The 22,327-nt window shown below is 41.0% G+C and overlaps 1 protein-coding gene across 2 annotated transcripts in view; it reads right to left on the bottom strand.

The window, feature by feature from the left end:
- HS2ST1 (heparan sulfate 2-O-sulfotransferase 1) overlaps positions 1–22,327 on the bottom strand; it is a 157,506-nt gene that overhangs the window by 27,576 nt on the left and 107,603 nt on the right. For both annotated transcript variants that reach the window (XM_055139649.1, XM_004603304.2), the window contains exons 2-3: positions 13,928–14,166; positions 62–147 (exon numbers count right to left, since the gene is read on the bottom strand). In XM_055139649.1, the coding sequence (XP_054995624.1) occupies positions 62–147; positions 13,928–14,166 (325 nt within the window). The remainder of the gene's footprint in view (positions 1–61; positions 148–13,927; positions 14,167–22,327) is intronic.

Below are 22,327 nucleotides of genomic sequence, written 5' to 3'. Positions count from 1 at the left end.
TCCCTTTTTAATTTCAAAAGCACAACACATTTTCTTGTGTGTCATTTTAAGCATCACTTACTTTGCAAAATCCAGATAAGAAATATGTCCATGATAAAAGCCTGGTTTCATCTCTTTCCAGGAAGTTATATTCTTTACAAAGCGCACCTGAAAAAAAGGAGAAAACACTAATTACTTAAGTACAATTTAAAAAAAAAATTCAAGATGATAGAAAAATATTTTTCCTCTAGGCCTTTATCATCAATCACACCAATTCGACAATTACAGGGGTTGAAACACTGGTTTCAACTAAGGAAAATAGAGTGATCTCTTACTACTAGTTTATTATAGCGGGTGACTATTAATACCTCCAGAAAACAAAACTGCATAATGCAATAATTTTCAGTGCTGTACAGTGAATACATATACAGGGGATGCAGGAACAGTGGATAATAACACATGATAAAGCGGACAGCACTTCATTTTAGGTATATAACATCAAAGTCAATTGCAATCTTAGAGACTAGTAGTCATTAAATTTCATGAAATACTGGTGCTTGAACTTATCTAGGGCAGGGGCAAGAGAGCTGGGAGGAGACAGTGAGAATGTGGAGGAGGAGATGCTGTGATGGAGAGTGCTGCTGAAATCCTGCAAACATGAAACCCTGTCACTGAAAGTACCACAAATCACACTGCCTCAAAGATGGTTTAAATCGTTTTCATTGATACTCCAATAAGAAAACCAAACTCTTAAACCAAAATTAAGATATATACACTATTCATTTATATGTTCGCCAAATGGGGCTGGAGCGATAGTACAGTGGGTCGGGCGCTTGTCTTGCAGGCGGCCAAGCCAGCACTGATCCCTGGCATCCCATATGGTCCCTTGAGCACCTCCAGGAGTAATTCCTGAACGCAGAGCCAGGAGTAATCCCTGAGCATTGCTGGAGGTGACCCCAAAAGCAAACAATATGAAACTGATAGTTAAAACAGCCAAATAAGTGTTGGTTTTAGATTCTCATGTTCTTTCTTATTTGTCCTTCATCAAAGACTATAACAGAACGAAAAATACCAAATTAAAAAGGAAATACAAAATTAGATAACCTAGAAACAGAATCATAAAGAATTTTATAGATTGAATATTATAGGTCCTTATAACATGCACTTAATGCCAAATTACTACCTTGGATCTTTTGAAGTCTGTTTCAGTATTTTAGTCAAATATAAAAGTGAAATCAAAGGAAAATATGGAATGGGAAATAGTATTTCAAAGGGGTGTTTAAGCATTATAAAGCAACTCAGTTCTCCTTTTCAAAAGCTGGGGTTTGATGTGAACATGGTTCCAGAATAGCAAACTGAGAGACTGACTGATGTCTTGAGAAAATAGTGGCTAAAAAAGTCAAATTGGGCAAGGATCACCATAATATTTCAAGAACTGAGTGGTAAATGATTCCAGTGGAAAGAAGAGTCAGGGATAAGCTTAAAACTATCACTTTTCCCTCTGAAATAGAAAGTGGACTCATGAGAGAAAATATTTCTTGAACAGCCACTGACATCCTGTCATTCCCACGCAACCTGCTTTTTTTTTTTTTTTTTTGGCTTTTTGGGTCACACCCGGCGATGCACAAGGGTTAACTCCTGGCTCTGCACTCAGGACTAACTCCTGATGGTGCTCAGGGGACCATGTGGGATGCTGGGAATCGAACCTAGTTTGGCCGAGTGCAAGGCAAACACCCTACCCGCCATGCTATCGCTTCAGCCCCAGCCCCGCATCCTGCTTTCTACATACTGGCAAGATCACCCTCCTTGCCCCATTGTTGACAAGGAACATGCCCAAACCATGTCTTGTAAAGCCTGACAACACTGCCCTTTGATTGTAGCCATCGATGACTGTAGCCATCGGCCAGTGCCCATCTACACTCAAGGCTGTGACAGCACAGATAGGTGGCAGGCACTGATCACGAATGAGAAGCTGTACTTCATTGGACAAGTGGTCCACTGAAGAACCCACCTGACTGGAGAGTACAAGCTCTCCATGTGTCCCAAGTCTACTCAGTCACAACCACCTTCTTCCTGCCTGGTGGAATTCTGTCCCCATACCGACTCCCTTGTGCTTCAACATATGCCTCTTCCCCCAATAAACTGAGGGAAGTTTGGTCTAATATAAATTTCTACTTCTCAAGAGCAAAAAAACCTGGAGCCCAAAATACCTTTACCCTTCCTTTATTTTTTTCTTTCTTTTTCTTTTTGGATCACACCCAGCGATGCACAGGGATTACTCCTGGCTCATGCACTCAGAAAACTACTCCTGGCAGTGCTCGGGGGACCATATGGGATGCTGGGAACAGAACCCGGGTCGGCTGCGTGCAAGGCAAACACCCTGACCACTGTGCTATCACTCCAGCCCTAACCACTGTGCTATCGCTCTATGCTTCCTAAAGTCGATCAATATCAAGTGAAACCATCTGAAGGATAAATGACAAGTCAACCAATGAGACCAGGTTGACCTGTGTGAGACCAGGAAGCTAAAGTATTAGTGGACTGCTGTCAGGTTTCTAAAATTTTAATGTGCAAATGAGTCATTTGAAACTCCTGTTAAAAATGCAGCTTTTGAGTCTGTGAACATGAACTCTGTCGGAGAGTCTACACTTCCCATGTCGGCTAAGTCAGTGAGTGCTGCTCAGGGGCAAAGCTTCAGTACATGCAGGTTTAGGTGCAGAGAGTGGCCGGCTTGTTAGAAGCACCCAGAGACTGCAAAGAGTATCTGAAGCGGAGGAGGGCAGTCTTGGAAAAGGAGCCCTTCACCTGTGCAACCTCAAGCTCTTCCAAACAGATAATGTTGGGATTGAGTTGAGGTCTTTTTACTGTTATTTATTTATTTATTTATTCATTCATTCATTTATTTATTGAGTCACTATGAGACAACACAGTTACAAAGTTGTTCATGATTGGGTTTCAGTCACATAATGTTCCAACACCGGTCCCTTCACCAGTGCACATTTCCCACCACCAATGCCCCCCCATTCCCTCCTGCTACCATCAACCCCAACCCACTTCGATGGCAGACACTAGAAAATTCCTCACTCTCCTTCCCCCACCCCTTTCTCCCATGTTATGGTTTGCGATACAGATACTGAAAGGTTATGTATGTCCCATTACTTTCAACACTCAGTTCTTGAGTGATCACATTTCCAACTATCACTGTCATGGTGGTCCCTTCTCTATCCTAACTGCACTCCCCACTGTCTCCCCACTTGTGGCAAGCTTTCAACCATGGGCTGGGCCTTGTGGCCCCCATTTCTACTATCTTTGGGCACTAGTCTCATTCATACTAATGAGTTGAATTTTTGAACACACTGACTCTTCAATTAATTGCTTGTTGGTGTGGGGAAAGCTACATGTATTTCCATTGGATACTGGCCTCAGACACTACAGATGTAGGGGGTGGGGGAACAGCAGATGGACTGTGAGTCAGTCCATCCCCAGTGCCCCTTATGGTACCTCAAGCACTGCCAAAGTGATTCTTCAATGCAGAACAGGAGTAAGCTCTAGAACTGCCAGCTGTGACCCCCAAATCAACCAAAATGAAACAGAACAGATGTATATGTAGAATTTTAAATTTTATCTCCTAAATTCATTCTGAGGTAAACTCAAGTAGATCACTATTATCTTTAAATTCACTATATTTATTTGTTTACTTATTTGGCTCTTTTGGGTCACACCTGGCGATACACAGGGGTTACTCCTGGCTCTGTACTCAAGAATAAATCCTGAAGGTGCTCAGGGGACCATATGGGATGCTGGGGATCAAACCCAGCTTGGCCACATGTAGGGCATTTGCCCTACCCATGTACAATCACTCCAAGCCCAATTTCACTGTATTTAATTGTTACTGTATGTTTTTAAAAACTTGGAGCCACACCCAGCAGTGCTTTGGGATCACCCCTGATAGGACTGGGGAGACTGCGTGTAGTTTCAGGAATCAAACCCAGGCTGACTACATGTAAGATATCTCTGCTGTACTCTCTCTCCCCATGGCATATTCGATATGCCAAAAACAGTAACAACAAGTCTCACAATGGAGACGTTACTGGTGCCCGCTCCAGCAAATCAATGAACAACAGGATGACAGTGCTACAGTGCTACTCTCTCTCTAGCTTTATACTTGATTGTTGCCTTCAAAACTGATAATCTTTTTCTAATCACCAACCAAGACAAACTACATACTTCAACAATGAAGACTATATGCATATGCATTTTTTATCTCATCAATATGTAAGGAGGAATGTTAAAGCCTCATTATTAAGAAAGCTGTGGCTGATTTACCACTTGTGGCAAATCAAAAGATGCTGAGCTGAAATGTGCCCTTTCACAGGGAAGGAAAAAAGTGCTATGCAAGCAGATTATATCAATAAGGTTCAAGTGGCTGTTCACACTAATCAAAGTGTTAATTTAGCTATGCTTAAGATTTAGCTTTTTAGTCTCTAGAATTTTGTCTCTACTCTCTGTATCTTAACTTTCCCTCTTTTGCCAATCTAGTCCCGGTTCCATCATTTCTGCCTTCTCACTCACCTCTACATTACTTGTGTTTGTTTGCTTTGTCTTTCCCCTCAATAGTGGGACATTTTGCCTAAGACCATAACAGGAAGTTCAGGGATACAGAGGAATAAACAGAAATGGGTTGGGTGGGTGTAAGCTTCTATCCAGTTCACTTTGTGGATCTCGCTGACTATCTGGGCACTAATGAAAGGCAAAGGCTTAGGGAAAAAAGCGGGGAAATGTAAGACTATAAAATGAAGTTAAGGAGACTAAAGACATGGAAGATTCGAGCTCAGAGAGAAGTAATAAAGTCACTGGAGTGACTTTATTCAAAGAGAATTTTCACTCTCTGAAATAGGCCATCAAGAAGGATGTTTCAGAAGTAGTAGTTAGATACAGTACATGAAAAGGGATGTTTTTATGGCTAGCCTGGAGCACATTCTCAACTGTAATTTTTGTCAGATTTTATAACTCAAGCAGAGTCAGGCTAGCAAGTAATCAGAAGAGACCTTTAGGGAAAACAAAAGCAATGTAGGTAGTGGTGATGTGATTTATTCGCTAGTTGAACCAGACCTGAGCAAGTGCTAAAGGAAAAAGTGAAGGAACACCATTCATTTCACTGACATAGCTAAACCTACACTCTTAATAAGAGGAGTATCAACATTATGATTATCTGTGATCAAAAAGGAACTTGTTTTCACTCTCTAAACATTAAGAATGCCATCCCGAACATCCTGGCCAAATTCCAACATTGTAATTACTACCTATTGAATGAATACTACTATTAACTTGGGTAATTACTATATACCAAACTTTACTCATGCAATACTTAAAATAAACACTCACTGCGCAGCCAGGGTAGTTTTATGTGACTAGAGAGGGCATTTTCTATGCAAAGAGGAAAACTGGGTAGTAGCTGTACAACAGGGTTCAGCAGCAGTAAAAACAGTATTTTCAGCAAAGTTCAGGCAGGGCCGATGTTCAACAATTATTTTGGGGGGCAGAATGGGTATGTCCCCAAAACTTGAGGAAGGCAGAGCAAATCACCATCAACAACGAAGGCTCATTTTGCCAGTAATTATCATCATGGTATTCTGCTCAGCTATGAGCTACTTTTAGGATCTAAATTTGTTTTTATTTACTCATACAACAACAACAACAATAAAATATACGGCATATCCACTGTGTCTCTGTAGAAGGGATGGAGTAGTGACAAAGAGAGACAATGTTCCTGTTTTAAAGAGCATATATTATATTCGAGGAAATGACAGGCAGAAATAAAAATAGTAAGTACTAGGAAACATGGAGAAAGAATATGATACTGAGTAACCTGGAAGATATTCAATATAGAGCATGTCCAAGTAAGATTTTTCTAAAGTGGTATTTAAACTTTAATCTTAAATGGATAACATGATGCCATGAAAAAGCATAAAGTGTGTTTAAAGAGGAAACGGTAAGTGCAGGGGCATTGAAGTGGGAACGTCTTGGTGTATTCAATAAACTAAAAGGTCAGTGTGGCTAGTACGGAAGATGGAAGCAATGGAGTTGGGCTTGATTTAAAAGGGACTTTACGGGGCTGGAGTGACAGCACAGCGGGTAGGGTGTTTGCCTTGCACGCGGCCTACCTGGGTTCGATTCCCAGCATCCCATATGGTCCCCTGAGCACAGCCAGGAGTGATTCCTGAGTGGAAAGCCAGGAGTAATCCCTGTGCATTGCCGGGTGTGACCCAAAAAGCAAAAAAATAAAAAAACAAATAAGAAAACAAATAAAAGGGACTTTGGGCAGGGCCTGGGGGTACCTCAGTGGGACAAAACTGACAGGAATGAGGCCACGAGTTCAGTCCCAGCACTGGCACCTTGGACACATGTGTCATTACTGCATCACTGCTATTTGTGATCCTGGGTGTACAAGCCCTACCCTTAGCAACAAGCAACAAAAGATAGGGAGGGGATGGGGAGGGAATGGAGGAAATGGAGAGACATGGCCTGTTGCTTAGATGAGGAATTTAGATGTTGCTGGGGAGGTAGGAATAGGAGTTTAAAGATGAATATACCTCAGCATTATGAAATAAAGTATAATATGCATCTCCCCTTAACCCCACTGAAAAATCAAGTTCAAGACATTTGCAACTCAAACTGTGGAATCAAGTGCCAAAAGAATCAGTTTTGGTGTCAAACAGGAGGTTTTTAGAAATTCAGAAAATCCATTTCTGTGTCCTACATCAAAATGTGCACTTTAACTGGCAATTTTCCTACCACTATAAATGGAGAAACACTCATCTGAAGAGCTACTCTAGGGCCAGAGAAGTGGCCCAGTGAAAAGCACAAGCTCCATATGTGTGGCTTTTGATTCCCTGAATAACACCCCCATCAAAAAAAAAAAAAAAAAACACAACAAGAAAACAAAGTGTTATTCTGAAAAAAAAATTAACATCCAAACTTAGTATTAGACCTTGGAACTGAGTGCATATGATCAGGAATTAACTAAAAAGTGAGTTAAAAGAGAAAAAAAAAATTACCAGGTTGCCAGCAAAGATTGCAAGTTGGGTTTTTCTATTATCTTAACATGATTAAATATATGACAGCAGGAAAGAACTAAGAAAGACCATTAAAAAGTACTGTCAGGTACACCCATTTGACATTAACTTTGAAGACAAGATGTTCTTTAACTTGGGAAACTGGAGATATAATACAGCCACCAGGGTGGTTGCCTTGCATGCAGCTGACACATTCAATCTGTAGTAGTTCATATAGTCCTCCAGCAAGCACTGCCAAGAGTATTTCCTGAGTGCAGAGCAAAGAATAACCCCTGAGTGTCACCAAGTGTGCCCCCCACCCCCCAAAAAAGAACTAAAAAAAAAAAGAGAGAGACATTCTTTAATTTAGAGAAACTTTCTTGGTGGAAAAAGTTATTTTCCACTAAAAGAGCAGATTATGTTTCCAGATTTTTGCCTACCAAATAAAACCCACTTAAAGTACTTTTATGACTGAGTACCTCTCTCTGATTATACTGTCACTGTCACTGTCATCCTGCTGTTCTTAGGTTTACTTGAGCGGGCACCAGTAATGTCTCTATTCCTCCCAGCCCTGAGATTTTAACAGCCTCTCCTTACCCGTCTCTCAGGGTCAGGGAATGAGACCTATCGTTACTGTTTTTGGCGTATCGAATACGCCACGGGTACCTTGTCAGACTCTGCCCGTGCGGGCGGGATATTCTCGGTAGCTTGCCAGGCTCTCCAAGAGGTATACTGTATATATAGGTGTGTATATATACATATACATACATATAAACTCTATGATTTGTTGCCTATTGTCTGAATTCCATCAATTATGGTGTGGAAAATGGGTAGGAAGTATCTAATAATGTGTCATGCGGCTGCGAAGTGGCCATGCGGTCCAAAAAGCGGCCTGGAGCGTGGTGGCAGTTGGGTAGTGGAGGTCGGCTGCCGGGGCTAGGTCCCTTGGGGCAGGGAGGGTTCTTACCCACCCCACTCTGGGACACCCGAAATGAAAACAGCCTGGCGCAGAGTCCCAAGAAGCACATATTCTTACATATTCTTTTTTTTTTTTTTTCCTTTTTGGGTCACGCCTGGCCATGTTCAGGGTTTCCTCCTGGCTCTGCACTCAGAAATAATTCCTGCAGTTGCTCAGGGGACTATATGGGATGCCAGGGTCGAACCTGGGTTGGCCACATGCAAGAAAAACGCCCTACCTGCTGTACTAATACGACGGCCCCTGACGAAGATATTCTTGACCCAATAGCCTGATACTAAGTCTCATATTTGTAACTGCTTCTCTTTTAACTGTTCTAACTTTTCCTCTTATTGTATGTCAGGTAATATTTTACCTTTGAAGACTTCTTAAACTATGGAAACGCTGAAAAGAACAGTACTGTCACTACTAGTACACACTTCTTCAAGGTTCACAGTTGACACGTTTCCATTTTGTTTCTTTCTCGATCAGAGAGAGGGAGAGAGAGAGCGAAGAGAGTGGGGGATACAAGCATGGCTCCAGTATGTGGGTATCAGGACTATTTCTCCGAACCCCGTGGTGGCACTGGAACTGGGCAGTTTCATCCCTGTTCCCAGTCTGCCCCTGATGCCGGAAGTCGTGCCCTCAATCCGCCCCTGGCAGTGCAGCAGTGCGTCATTCTCTGGCCACAACACCGGAGAATGCTCCGGGTCCCATACCGAACCGGTATCACCAGGACGCCCCAGATGGAGCAGGTGCGGTCTCCCCGCCTTCTCCAGATGGAATCCCAGCAACTATGAGCTTCTACAAGCATGGCTCTTGCAATGGCTATCAGGACTATTTCTCTGAAACGGCCGCGCGACCTTTCCTGATATGCAAAGAAAGCAATGAAAAATAAATGACCTAGCTTCGTCCCTGGAAGGCAGGCTTGATGATGGTGGGAATATCCGAGCAAAATATAATGCCCGAAACTAGAGAGAGAGAGGACCTGAGCAATTATCTGCAGCAGAGGCAGGGTAAGGACTGGGATGGAAGTGGAGGAGACAATGGGGATATTGGTGGTGGAAAGTTTGCACTGGTGGAGGGATGGGTGATCGGTCATTGTATAGCTGAACATCAAACATGAAAGTTTTGTAACTGTATCTCATAGTGGCTCAATAAAAAATTTTTTTGAAAGGGGGGGGAAGGAGGAAAAGGTGGGGGGGAAGTTAGGAGGGGGAAGAGAGAGATAGAAAGAACATTTCATGACACCAGCACTTGGATGAGGTACATGTTGAACAACTTGGGTACACACTTTGGCAAGATTTTGGTACCACAAAGCTTTGTGTTTTTATCGCACTCATAGTTCCTGCATCTGTTTCATGTCTTCAAGTAATAAACTCTTTTAAAATATATGGTTTTGTTTTTAGTTTCTTTGCTATTTTCCCCAAAGCATATAGCACAATCTCTGTCTATATAACGTACTGAATAAATTAAAACTTGAAAGTAGAGTTGACAACTACTTCTAGGAATGCTTCCTATACACTGAACAATTTTATGCCAGCTAAAAATATTTGGGCTTTGTCTTTAAATTTCTGAGAAGAATAACTAAGCAGTTATTCTAATATGGTTGTAATTAAACAGTAAGTAGAGAATTCAGCAGTGTCTAGGTGTCTCGTACAGTCTATGTAAAAAGATCTAGGGCTAAAGGCAGACATTAGACAGGACTGCTGAAATCAAAAGATGAAGAGATAAAGGATGTGTTCACATATTTTATCCCACACAAAACTATGAGTAAACGGAAGTTTTAAAATGAAGATGGAAGACCGGGTGTAAGGTGCTTGCCCTGTATAAAGTCAGCTGAGTCAATCCCCAGCATCACCTGGTTCCCTAGTACCAGGTTCCCTGTACCATCACAGGGTACAGCCCTGGAGAACCCTGAGTATTGCTGGAGTGTCCTGAGGGGTCACGGCAGGGTCTGAGTAACACAACATCCTCAGGCCTTCTTCACATTAAACTGGCAGCCTGGCTGGCCAGAAATCATTGGGAGAAACCTAGAACCTTCCAGGGCATGGCTCCAGAGGCCAAAACAGAGCCAGGAGTAAGCCCTGAGTACAGGAGGTGGGTGTGGCCTTCAAACAACAACTAAAATTTTCAAAACAGAACAAACAAAAAAAACTCCTCTTTTAAGTATCTTGAGTCAGATATTGATTATAAACTATTAGGAAAGAAGAGATAATTTAATTCATTTTTCAATAATAGAGCACCTGATAGCAGTATATGTGGACAACACAACAGTATTAAAACCCAGGTATTTTATACAAAGTGAGGTTCGGGATATAGTTCTAAGGTTTCAAAGCATGAAGTATAATTTCAAATTTTCCATTTAGATGAAGCTTACTAAAATGGAAATGAAAATGTTGTTTAATATGTCATGGAAAGAAAAGGAATGCAGTTATTGTGCAGTAACTGTGACTTGTTTGAGGAACTGATTTTATACAGATGAGACCAGTAAACAATTTAGGTGCAGTATATTAGAGAACATTTGATATATAAGCCATTTCTAATTAAGACCAGGTTTGAAACTACCAGCTCCTATTTTGAAGCATGCCAGCTAATGATTAAGACTACTCCTATACTCTGTAGCACACAAACATGTTTTAAATGTTATTTATCATGTGATCCAAATGCCTTTAAAATAACACTTATACTTGTCTTCTGCTGGATGCCCCTCCCCTTCTCACATATATGTAACACATTATATATATACATTTTAATTTTAAATACCAGAAGCTTTCTCTCAGGCAAATGCAACCAGGAAAATGTACCACTGTATACACTCCATATAAATGTCATGTAGGTGAGCTTCTTTAGATTTTTATTTCATGAAAAAAATGATGGACGTGAGTGTCAGACACTATGTTGGCTGACAACTTTGTATTGCTGGACATAAAATAAGTCAAAATTGAGGCAAGCTCAATATGAGCAACAGTATCTTTATAAATCTTGCTTCTGAAGAAATCTAAAATAACTATAAAAGCATTGTGAAAGGTTCCTTTTAAACATTTTTAAAAGCAATCATGCAAATAGATTTAAAATCTACTACAGTGTAGAGAATCTGATTATTCAGGCCTTGCCCTTGAGACATAATGCCCTACAGAATGAACAGTGTTTATTGCCCACTTAGCTAAATAAGCTTATGTTTCTTCTCATTTACAGAAGTTATTTGGTTTGGCACATGGACGCAGATTTTTGGTTCTATGAAAAGAGTAATTGAGAATACTGTACAGAGCCAAGAACACGATGCCATATAGCATTAGTCTTCACAAAAGCTCTCTAGCAAAAAAAGCAAAAGTTAACCCTGTGTATCAGTTATTCTTCTGCTTCAGTGTAAGTAGTGACATAACACTGTTACGCTAAAACATAAAACAATGTGATAAGTCAATTCTGTAACAATAAAACTACTCCCCAATAAATATAATCTAATGATAAAACAACAGTAAATATGTTTCTAATAAGGGTATCCCAATATGATATATTTGATATTGAAGACTATTTCAAATATTGTATTTTCTTCTTGTCCTGTCCAATTTTCAACCTTTCAAAGTTTGCTAAAGGAATATATTATGCTACTACTGCAGAACTGGTGACTGAATTTTGTTTCATCAGATAATACCCTCTACTTTTCATGAAATTACCCAGCCAGAGGCCGGAAAAATGATACAGAAGGATAAGGTACTTGCTTTGCCTAACACCTTATCTCAGTTTGCTCCCCAACACTATATCTGGTTCCTAAGTACCTGCACCTTCCCAATAGAAGTATCCCTCAGAACAGAGCCAGGAGTGAGCCCTGAGTATGCTGGGTAAGGTCCAATAGCCTTCAGGAGTAAGCCCTGAGTATGCTGGTAAGGTCCAATAACCAGCTTGCACACAATCAGCTGGTTAAGTAGCACTGTGCCACTGTCAACCCGTTGTTCATTGGCATCAGTAACGTCCCATTGTGAGACTTGTCACTGTTTTTGTTATATCAAATACACCACAGGTAGCTTGCCAGGCTCTGCTGTGTGGGCAGGATACTCTCAGTAGCTTACCAGACTCTCCAAGAGGGACGAAGGAATTGAACCTGGGCTGGCCGCGTGCAAGGCAAATGCTCTATCTGCTGTGCTATCACTCTAGTACTGGAGCTAGTTAAGTATTTATCCAAAATTTCACAAGTTTAAAAGACAAGGTTATGTTGAAATTAGAACCCACAATCCCTGTGTCTCCTGAAGTTTACATCTAATATTTATGTAACTTATTAATTAGAATGGGACTGGAGCGATAGCATAGCGAGTAGGACGTTTGCCTGGCATGCAGCCGACCTGAGTTTGATTCCTCTGTTCTTCTCAGAGAGCCTAGCAAGCTACCGAGAATAACCCGCCCGCACGGCAGAGCCTAGCAAGCTACCCATGGCATATTCAATATGCCAAAAACAGAAACAACAAGTCTCACAATGGAGACATTACTGACATTAGTGGTGCCTGCTCGAGCAAATCCATGAACAACGGGATGACAAAATAAGAAAAAAAAAAAAAAAAGAAAGGAAAAAAAAACAACGGGATGACAGTGCTACAGTGTTACAGTATTAATTAAAATGACATTCATGGTCTAGTCACAATTTGACCCATACAGAATATAGATACTCATCAAATAAAGATTACTTTATCATAAGCTGAGACAATATAATAATTTTATTGCATGATCTATTGCTAGACATCTCATATTTAAAAGGATATCAAAATAAAAAGTATCAATGTTCTCTTAAAAAATTCAAGCTATTAGGCCATAATCAGCAGTGAAGAATGTGGGCCATTCCGGCAGCACCGCAGGCTAGAGAACGCTCCGGACCCCAGACTGGGCCAACAACACCGGGGTGCCAGACAGGGAAGGTACAGATAGCATGCCTTCTCCATATGGAGCCCCGGCGACACTGAGCCTCTACTAACATGGCTCCGGGATGCAGGACTAGACATCTTCAAACCTGGGGGGGTGGAGCGGGCGGAACTGGACCTTTCCTGATATACAAAATACATGCTCTGGAAGGGCTCTGCCACTCCTGAGCATCCATTATCCCAGAGGCACAGAAACCAATCTCAGAATGCAGCAGCTGCTGGCAGATATACTCCTGGACTCTGAACTAAGCCGCGGCCCAGTGCAGCCCCGGGAGGGGAAGGGTTTCTGTCCCTCGGCCTTTTCCCTCCTGCGACAGCATGGCGACTGCCACTGTTCAGAATCAGTTGGACACAGAGGTAGGTGTTTGCAGTGATGGGACGGGGTGCATGGGGAATCTTGCGATGGGGGAGGCAGAACTGGCCCTGCCTCTGCCCAAATGAGACCCCGAGCGGTCGCCCATGGACAGCCCCTCCGCTCCTGAACAGCCATGATCCCAGCGCCACAGAAACCAATCTCGGAATGCAGTGGCTGCTGGCAGAAATACCTCTGGACTTAATACCAGAATCCCAAATCTGGGTGGCTGCTTTGTGACCATGCAACATCATATGCTCTTTGTTACCAACAATAGAAAACATACAATCTAATCATGTCATTTGACAGGTCTGACTGTTGGGGGTAAAACACCGAATAATGATAGTGAGTTTCCTGTTGAAAATTGAATGTAATCAAAGTAAGGAAAGAGTAAAGTGCCAATCATCTGCCACACAAGCAGAAAGGGAGTGGGGGGGGGGGTATGCTGGGGTTATAAAAAAAAATTCAAGCTATTAATTCAATTCACAAGAATATATACTATCTATAAGGAAATGAACGAAGTAACTGTGAAGGATATAAAACTATCCCTTCTCAGAAGTCTGAGAATTCCTTAGGATGAGCATCCATTTCCCAGCAAATGCCCTGTCCTTTGAGAGACTAAATTTGAGTGATAAACTGTCAGGAACCTCTCATATATTCCTTATGTGATATTTACCTGATCTTGCAGTGACATCACTGGATTATTTTTCGTAGTGTTGATATGAAGAACATGGTATTTATTCTTTGCACACAGATCATAGGCAATATTGGTAAAAGAGGTGCTTGCAGTTTTGGGGACTCGGTTATAAATGATCACCATGTCCTCTTCCTCATCAAAAGCTGTATCTTGCCGAGGGCCATCCATGGTATGTCGCTGTTCAATTTCTCGTACTTCATGTCTTGCAATAGCTCTTTCTGCAAAGAAACATAGATGAACTCAGTTTTTAAATACACTATAGAGTGGTTATAAAACACTGGAAAGAATTTCCTATTCCTGAATATAATTTTCTTACTCAAGAGGTAGATAAGAACAGTTGAATATTTTTTTTTCTTTTCGCCTACATTTTGAAGATTTTTTTTTATTTTTTATTAGTGAATCACCGTGAGGGTACAGTTACAGATTTATACATTTTTGTGCTCATGTTTCCCCCATACAAAGTTTGAGAACCCATCCGTTCACCAGTGCCCATTCTCCACCACCAGTAAACCCAGCGTCCCTCCCACCCTCCCCAGTCCCGTCTCCCCCCACCCCACACTGCCACTATGGCAGGGTATTCCCTTTTGAAGAACAGTTGAATATTTTGAAAACAAAAACTTCAGAATTAACCTTCGAAGAGTTGAGACATATGAGTATCAAGAACAAAATAATAAACAGTCATCCAATTCAGACTATCTCAGGGGCCAAAGAGACTCCGTGCTTTACAGTGCTTGCCAATCCCCATATCCCATGCTTCCTGCAAGCAACACCAGGGATGAAACCTGAGCACTCTGTCAGAAGCCTCGAGCATCTGCTGGGTGTGGCCCCCCAAACCCAAACCAAACCAAAAAGAAAAAAGCAAAAAAGATATAGACCTCCAAAGTCACTACATTCTAATAGAATTTCTATAGCCTGAACCAGTTCTCGAGTTCACAAAGACATACTGATTGTATAAAACACTAAACTTCAAGTAGAAATGTACAGACAGGGGCCAGAGAGAAGATATATAAGTAAGGCACCTCGCAGGCAACTGTGTTGGCTGTGACCCCGGTTCCATTCCCAGCACCACATGCACTCAGTCCTCTGAGTACCACCAGGGTCACTCCTGAGTACAGAGCCTTCCAGAATAGTCCCTGGATACCATTGGATAGGGCCCAAGCACTCCTCCTAGTAATAAATAAAATGCACTCAGAGGGGCTGGAGCGATACCATAGCAGGTAGGGTGTTTGCCTTGCACACGGCCAACCCAGGTTCGAATCCCAGCATCCCATATGGTCCCCTGAGCACCACCAGGGGTAATTCCTGAGTGCAGAGCCAGGAGTGACCCCTGTGCATCGCCAGGTGTGACCGGAAAAAAAAGCAAAAAAAAAAAAAATGCACTCAGAAGGCCAGAGAAATAGTACATGCTGCCCACCTGGTTTGATGCCTGGTACCATGTATGGTTCCATGAACTCCCCTGGGAGGGATTCCTGAACACAGAGACAGGAGTAAGCCCTGAACTCTGCCAGGTGTGGCTCCCAAAACCAAAACAAAAGAGAATGAACTTAGAAAATAACATCATTTGACCAAAGATTGTGAAATTTTATTACTACAAATTTAGCTACTCCAAGATTTATCTAAATGCCTACAGTCTGGATTCTGCCCCAAACAACCTCAAATTGTTACTGTAACCCCATAGGTGTGGTAGGGAGCCAGAGTAGCAAAGACACTGCCCTGGAAACTCCCTTTGGTGGTGCATGTAAGTCCTGACAACATTCCTCAATGTCCCTTCACGACTCTGGAAATTCAAACCAATATTTACCCTTCAGTTTGTGACAGTTACAATCTCAAATTGTCACCATAGTCCAAGACTACCATGGTGTTGTTATGTCCACACACTTTCCTTTTTCATTTAAGGGAAATAAAACAGAATTGTCGATATTCAAGTGGAGATGTCCTCTAGGAGCCCAGATATATGTGAACTTGCCTTTATAAGATTCATCTATAACCACCAAAACAGAATTTTCACTGTTTTTTCTAAAATCAAACACTTTAAATTTTTTTATGATTTTAATAAATCTACAACTAATCATTTACCTAAAGGAAAGATAATTAAATAGGAAAGATAATTAAAGATTACAATATTAACAGTCTGGTAATTCCAACTATTTATACCTTTTTACAGGCTTAACTATTTTGAAAACTAGCTGTCACTGTATCACTGTCATCCTGTTGCTCATCGATTTGCACCAGTAACGTCTCCATCGTGAGACTTGTTACTGTTTTTGGCATATTGAATATGCCACAGGAAGCTTGCCAGGTTCTGCCGTGCAGGCGAGATACTCTCGGTAGTTTGCCGGGCTCTCCGAGAGGGACGAAGGAATCAAACCCGGGTCGGCCGCTATTTTGAAAACTAGCTAATAAATTTAAATGTGCTTTTTTAAAAAAATTTCTACATTAAAAGAAAATCAGAGGCTGGAGAAAACAGAAGCAGTAAAGGGAGGTAAAGCATTCACTTTACATGTTGCCAACCTGTGTGTGATCCCTGGCACTGCACATGATCCCCCAAGCACTGCCACGAATGACCCTGAGAACAAAGTCGGGGGTAAGACATGAGCATCAAAAAAAAAAGAGAGGGGGGAAAAAAAACTTTCTTTGGTGCTTAATTGCTAGTTAAATTATAGGATTAACATGTTTTGAGAATTAATGATTATCCCTGATTTATAATATGTTAAATTATATTATCTTTATTATTTCACATAATTTGAATTTTAAAAATAATAAATATGTTAGTTACTGCTTTCCTCATTCACATAATACTTTATGTGCATTTTTGTTGTGTTTAAACTGATTACTGATAACACTGTTATACCTAAGAATACATTTAAAAGTAAAGATAATATGGAAAATTAATGGAAATGTTTTTGCAATATTTATTTCTAAAACTAAACCTCAATTGAACAATAACATTAACTACTTTTGATGGTAACAGTAAACTGGTCTCCTTTCTTCTGTGACAATACTTCAACCAGTAAGATCTTTTACAGTATGGCCATATTTTTAACTTACTAAATATTCAAAAGTTCCAGTTCCTATGTTATCAAAGATGCTCTGCATCTAGTTAGTACACATTCTTGAGACTCTAAATCAATGGAGAGGCTGTTATTACGTATAGAACATTTCTAAGTGCACTTAGAAAATGTAGGCGGTATATTTAAGACACTTAAGATGCATTTTGAAGTAATGCTTTTTGTTTTATGTTCGAATCATGAATCACAGAGAATCTGCTATGCAAGCTATTTCAGAACCATCACAAAATTCATAGCCTACATGGGGCCGGAGACATAGTACAAGGATTTAAGTGCTTGCCTTGTGAACAGCCAACCCAGTTTCAATTCCAGGCATCACGTATGATGCCCCAAGCACCATCAGAAGTGATTCTTGAGCACCAAGCCAGGAATAGATCCTGAGCACCACTGGGTGTACCACCCCCCTCTTTAAAAAGAAAGAAAGTATAGCATACAAATAATGAGTTGCAATGTGAGCCATGAAATTATAGGCAGTGCGGGCACTCCTGTGTCCAACATTGAAGGTGGACACTGATCTCCAGAGCAATTCTAGTTCGTGTAGGCTCCTCTTGGCTTGATCTCAGCACAATGGGTCTTTTCATAAGACAGATAATCAATCAATTCAAAGGGTCAAAAAGATAAAACAGCGGGAAAGGTGCTTGCCTCGTACACAGATGGCCTGGATTTAATCCTGGTATCACCCATGATCTCCTGAGCAATCGCCAGGCATGATTCCTGAGCACAGGCTACGAGTAAGCCCTGAATGAAGCCAGGTGTGGCATGAAACTCCCAAATAAACAACCAAAAACATTCAAATCTTTTTTGTTTTTTGAAGGGGATACACCTGGCAGTGCTCGTGGATTACTCCTGGCTCTGCACTCAGGAGTCACTCTGAGCAGTGCTCCGGGGACCATATGCTAAGGGGTCAAACCTGGGTCTGTCACATGCAAACAACTGCCTTACCCCAGTGTGCTATCTCTCCAGTCCCAATAAATTCGAATCTTCTAAGAGATAATTTTAATAGCAATGACTATATATGTCTACATTGTCAGGGTATTAAAGGTCTTATTTACTGAATAAATATAATGATCAAACTAGTATAAAACACTGCAACACAAGCAAATACAGGAACCTAAATTACCTGTACCATTGGTCACATGGATCAATAAACCAAACTCTACGAAAGGGAACTAAATGTTTTTCTTTACAACAGGTCTTTTAATGGCGACTTTTCACTATAAAGAAAATTACATTCATAATCTTAAAACTTCCCCCAGAGAAATCTTGAGACACAGATGGTTTGGTGGAGAGAAATTCTATATTACTATGTAACTGAACCCAAACTACTCATTCACAGGATGCGAGCAAGTGAAACTTGGATTACTAGTTTAGAAAGGTATTTTCCAGTTTAAGTGAGCTGTAACACCCCTAAGGGCACTGGAATGTCCAGGGATGGGTATTGGTAATAATCACTGGAGCAATAGTGGTACTGCTTACTTGTTTGTTTAAAGGAGATCATTGGAGGGGATACTCTCCCCCCATCCCCCTGCAACAGCAAGTAGTTCATGGTCCCATGCAGTATAGCTGGGATCAGCCACTTAGCACGGAGCCAAGAGCAGTCCCTTAAAAGCTGTCCCCTGTGTGGCTTAATCCCCCACCCCCAGTCAAATTAGATATCATGTAAAAATGTTCCTTGAATCAGATATTGATATGGCAATTCAGCAGTCCCCCACCCCCAATCCCAAAACCATAGGACCCCACACATGCTCTACATTGCTGGCCTCTAGCACGAGGTCTGTGAAACTACAGACACTGGGGCTGGAAAGACAGTACAACTGGTAAAGCTCCTTGCATGCAGCTGACCCTATTTCTATCCCTGATACCACATATGCTCCTGAGCCCTGCCATGAGTGATCCCTGAGTACAGAGCTAGGAGTAAGCCCCGAGCACAGCTAGGTGTGGCCCCAAAACAACAACAAATTACAGAAGCCACCCATATACCTCTGAGTTATCTCTAAAGAGGCACAGAGGGAGTTATGTCCTTCCTTGAAAAACAGGAATTAATATGGATGAAAAAGAGCTAAAATTGAATTCCCCATGAAATATTACAATAAACACTTGCGACTTTACTTCTTAAAAATATGTCAAACATATCACTGATCTCCTTTATTCTCATTAGTTACTTCAGTTTATTCAAATCTTGGAAGAACAGCTTCTCAGAAAGAGTAAGACAAGCAGAAAATTGCTGCTAACTCGAATAATAACCTGTGGAAACTATCAAAGCACTTCCTGCTTCAAAGAAAAGGAAAAACAATGACCTCTGTGAAGGCTTTTAAAAAGGATTTCAAAAACATCCTTCTCTCTATTAAGCATTAAATCAGAAATATAACCTAACTTTTCACACCAGATGTATTGCTAATGCTTTCCTATTTTTTGCATCCTATGGGAACAACAAAATTAAACATAACAAAGATTAAAAATGATGGAGTTATCAGCTGAGAACAGACCAGAGCCACGAAGTGGTGAAAGTGCAAGCCTACCTCCATCTAAGGCACACTGCACAGACGGACAGACGGATGGATGCGCATGCGCGCGCGCGCACACACACACACACACACACACACACACACACACAAATGCAACAGCTAAGAATAAGCAGAGCTATTAAATAAAAAAAAAAGGCGTGGAGACCTATTACAATTGCTACTTACTTAATGACCACCTTAATTTTTCTAGGTCCATATAACAGAAGTAAAATCACATTTTATTTATTTATTTTTTAACTTACAGGAGAAGTTTAATTTTCTTTTTTTTAATTTATTTTTTTTATTAGTGAATCGCCATGAGTTACAGTTACAAACTTCTGAACTTTCATGTTTGCATTTTGTTTATATCCCTCCACCAGTGCCCCATCCCCTCCACCAATGTTCCCAGTATCCCTCCCACCCTCCAACCCCATCCCCCCCACCCCACCCCACCTCTGTGGCAGGGCATTTCCCCTTGTTCTCTCTCTCTTCTTTTGGGTGTTGTGGTTTGCAACAGAGGCACTACGTGGCCATCATGTTTGGTCTATATTCTATTTTCAGAATGCATCTCCCATCCCGTGCAGGTCCTCAAACCACACTTTACCTGGTGTTCCCTTCTCTATGCGAGCTGCCCCTTCCTCCAGCATGTGGGGCCAGCTTCCAAGCCTTGGAGCCAACCTCCTGGTATTTATCTCTACTATTATTGGGTGTTAGTCTCCTATTCTGTTATTTAATTTTATATTTCACAGATGAGTGCAATCTTTCTATGTCTGTCTCTCTCTTTCTGACTCATTTCACATAGCATGATACTTTCCATGTTGATCCACTTATATGCAAATTTCATGACTTCATGTGCTTTTTGCCATTCATATTTCTTCCTTGAGAAAGTTTCTGTTCATTTCCATCCCCCATTTTTTGATGGGGTTGGGAGTTTTCTTCTTGTAGATTCCAACCAGTACCTTGTATATCCTTGATATCAGCCCCTTATCTGATGGGTAGTGGGTGAATATCCTTTCCCATTCTGTAGATTGCCTTTGTATTTCAGTCACTGTATCTTTTGCAGTACAGAAGCTTCTTAGTTCAATATAGTCCCATTTGTTTATTTCTGTTTCTACTTGATTGCTTAGTTCCGTGTCATCCTTGAAGATACCTTTGGCTTCAATATCATGGAGGGTTCTGCCGCCTTGTCTTCAATGTACCTTATAGATTGTGGTCTGATGTTGAGGTCTTTAATCCATTTTGATCTGACTTTTATACATGGTGTTAGGTCGAGGTCTAAGCCTATTTTTTTGCATGTGGTTGTCCAGTTATGCCAGCACCATTCGTTGAAGAGGCTTTCCTTGCTCCACTTGACATTTCTTGCTCCCTAATCAAAGATCAGATGATCATGTATTTGGGGTTGCATGTAGGGATATTCCACCCTGTTCCATTGATCGGCAGCTCTGCCTTTGTTCCAGTACCATGCTATTTTAATTGTTACCACTTTGTAGTAAAGTTTGAAGTTGGGGAGGGTGATGCCTCCCATCATCTTTTTCCCAAGAACTGCTTTAGCTATTAATGGGCGTTTATTTCTCCATATGAATTTCAGGAGTGTTTGACCAATTTCTTTAAAGAATTTCATGGGTATCCTTATAGGGATCGCATTGAATCTGCATAGTGCTTTGGGGAGTATTGCCATTTTGACAATGTTCATTCTTCCTATCCATGAGCAAGGAATATGTTTCCATTTCCTCATGTCCTCTTTTATTTCACTGTAAAATCACCTTTTAAAATTCTGACTGAGTAATTCAATATTTCAGAACCCTTCTTCTGGTGTTTTGGGTCTGCTGAATCACTGTATCACTGTCGTCCAGTTGCTCATCGATTTGCTCAAGCGGGCACCAGTAGTGCCTCATTCGTCCCTGTCGTGTTCAGGGTCAGGAGAATGAGGCCCATTATTGTTACTGTTTTTGGCATATCGAATATGCCATGGGTAGCTTGTCCAACTCTGCCATGGGATTCAGGTACAATTTTAAATAATCAAAATAATATAAAACAACACAAATAGGTCTGCTGAATATAGACTAGTATTTGTTCTAAGCCCAATTTCCACTGTGTCTACATAGATTTTAAGAATTTTCAGGGGAGGGGAAAGAGCATTGGGTTGGTAAGGCTTGCATGCGGCCAACCCCAGTTCAATCCCTGGCACCGTATATGGTGCACTATCAGGAGTAATCCTTAAGCAAAGAGCCAAGAAAAGTCACTGAACACCACTAGGTGTAGCCTCAACCCCCACCTCTGGCAAGAATTCCACTTCCAATGCTCAGACCTAAAAGAAAAGGGTATTTTTCAAATACACATTACTTTTGGATTTCAAGACAAATAACTTTCAAGTAAATAATATGTGAAATGCCAAGTACAGTCACCAACCTAAAATACAAAATAGGTACATACGCATTTTGTGGCTCTGTATACACATTTGTTGATAAAGGCTAGAACAGGTACAGAACAAAGACCTAAAGCATTTAGTGGAATGTTACTTAAAACATTTTCATGAAATCCACTTTTTTTCAACAAGAAACAAGAAAGATGTTATTTCAGTTCCATACTCACAGCAGAGTACAACTAAAGCACGCAGAATGTAAGAGAAGACTGTAAGAATAGAGTTTTATTTACTTTTATTTATTTATTTATTTATTTATTGACTTCACTAGACTGTATCACTATATCACAGTCATCCCAGTGCTCCTCGATTTGCTTGAGCGGGCACCAGTAACGTCTCCATTGTGAGACTTGCTACTGTTTTTGGCATACTGAATACTAGAGTG

Source organism: Sorex araneus, chromosome 5 (genome assembly GCF_027595985.1).
Source record: "Sorex araneus isolate mSorAra2 chromosome 5, mSorAra2.pri, whole genome shotgun sequence".
In the NCBI taxonomy this organism is placed as follows: domain Eukaryota; kingdom Metazoa; phylum Chordata; class Mammalia; order Eulipotyphla; family Soricidae; genus Sorex; species Sorex araneus.
This window is presented reverse-complemented; position numbering and strand designations above follow the sequence as displayed.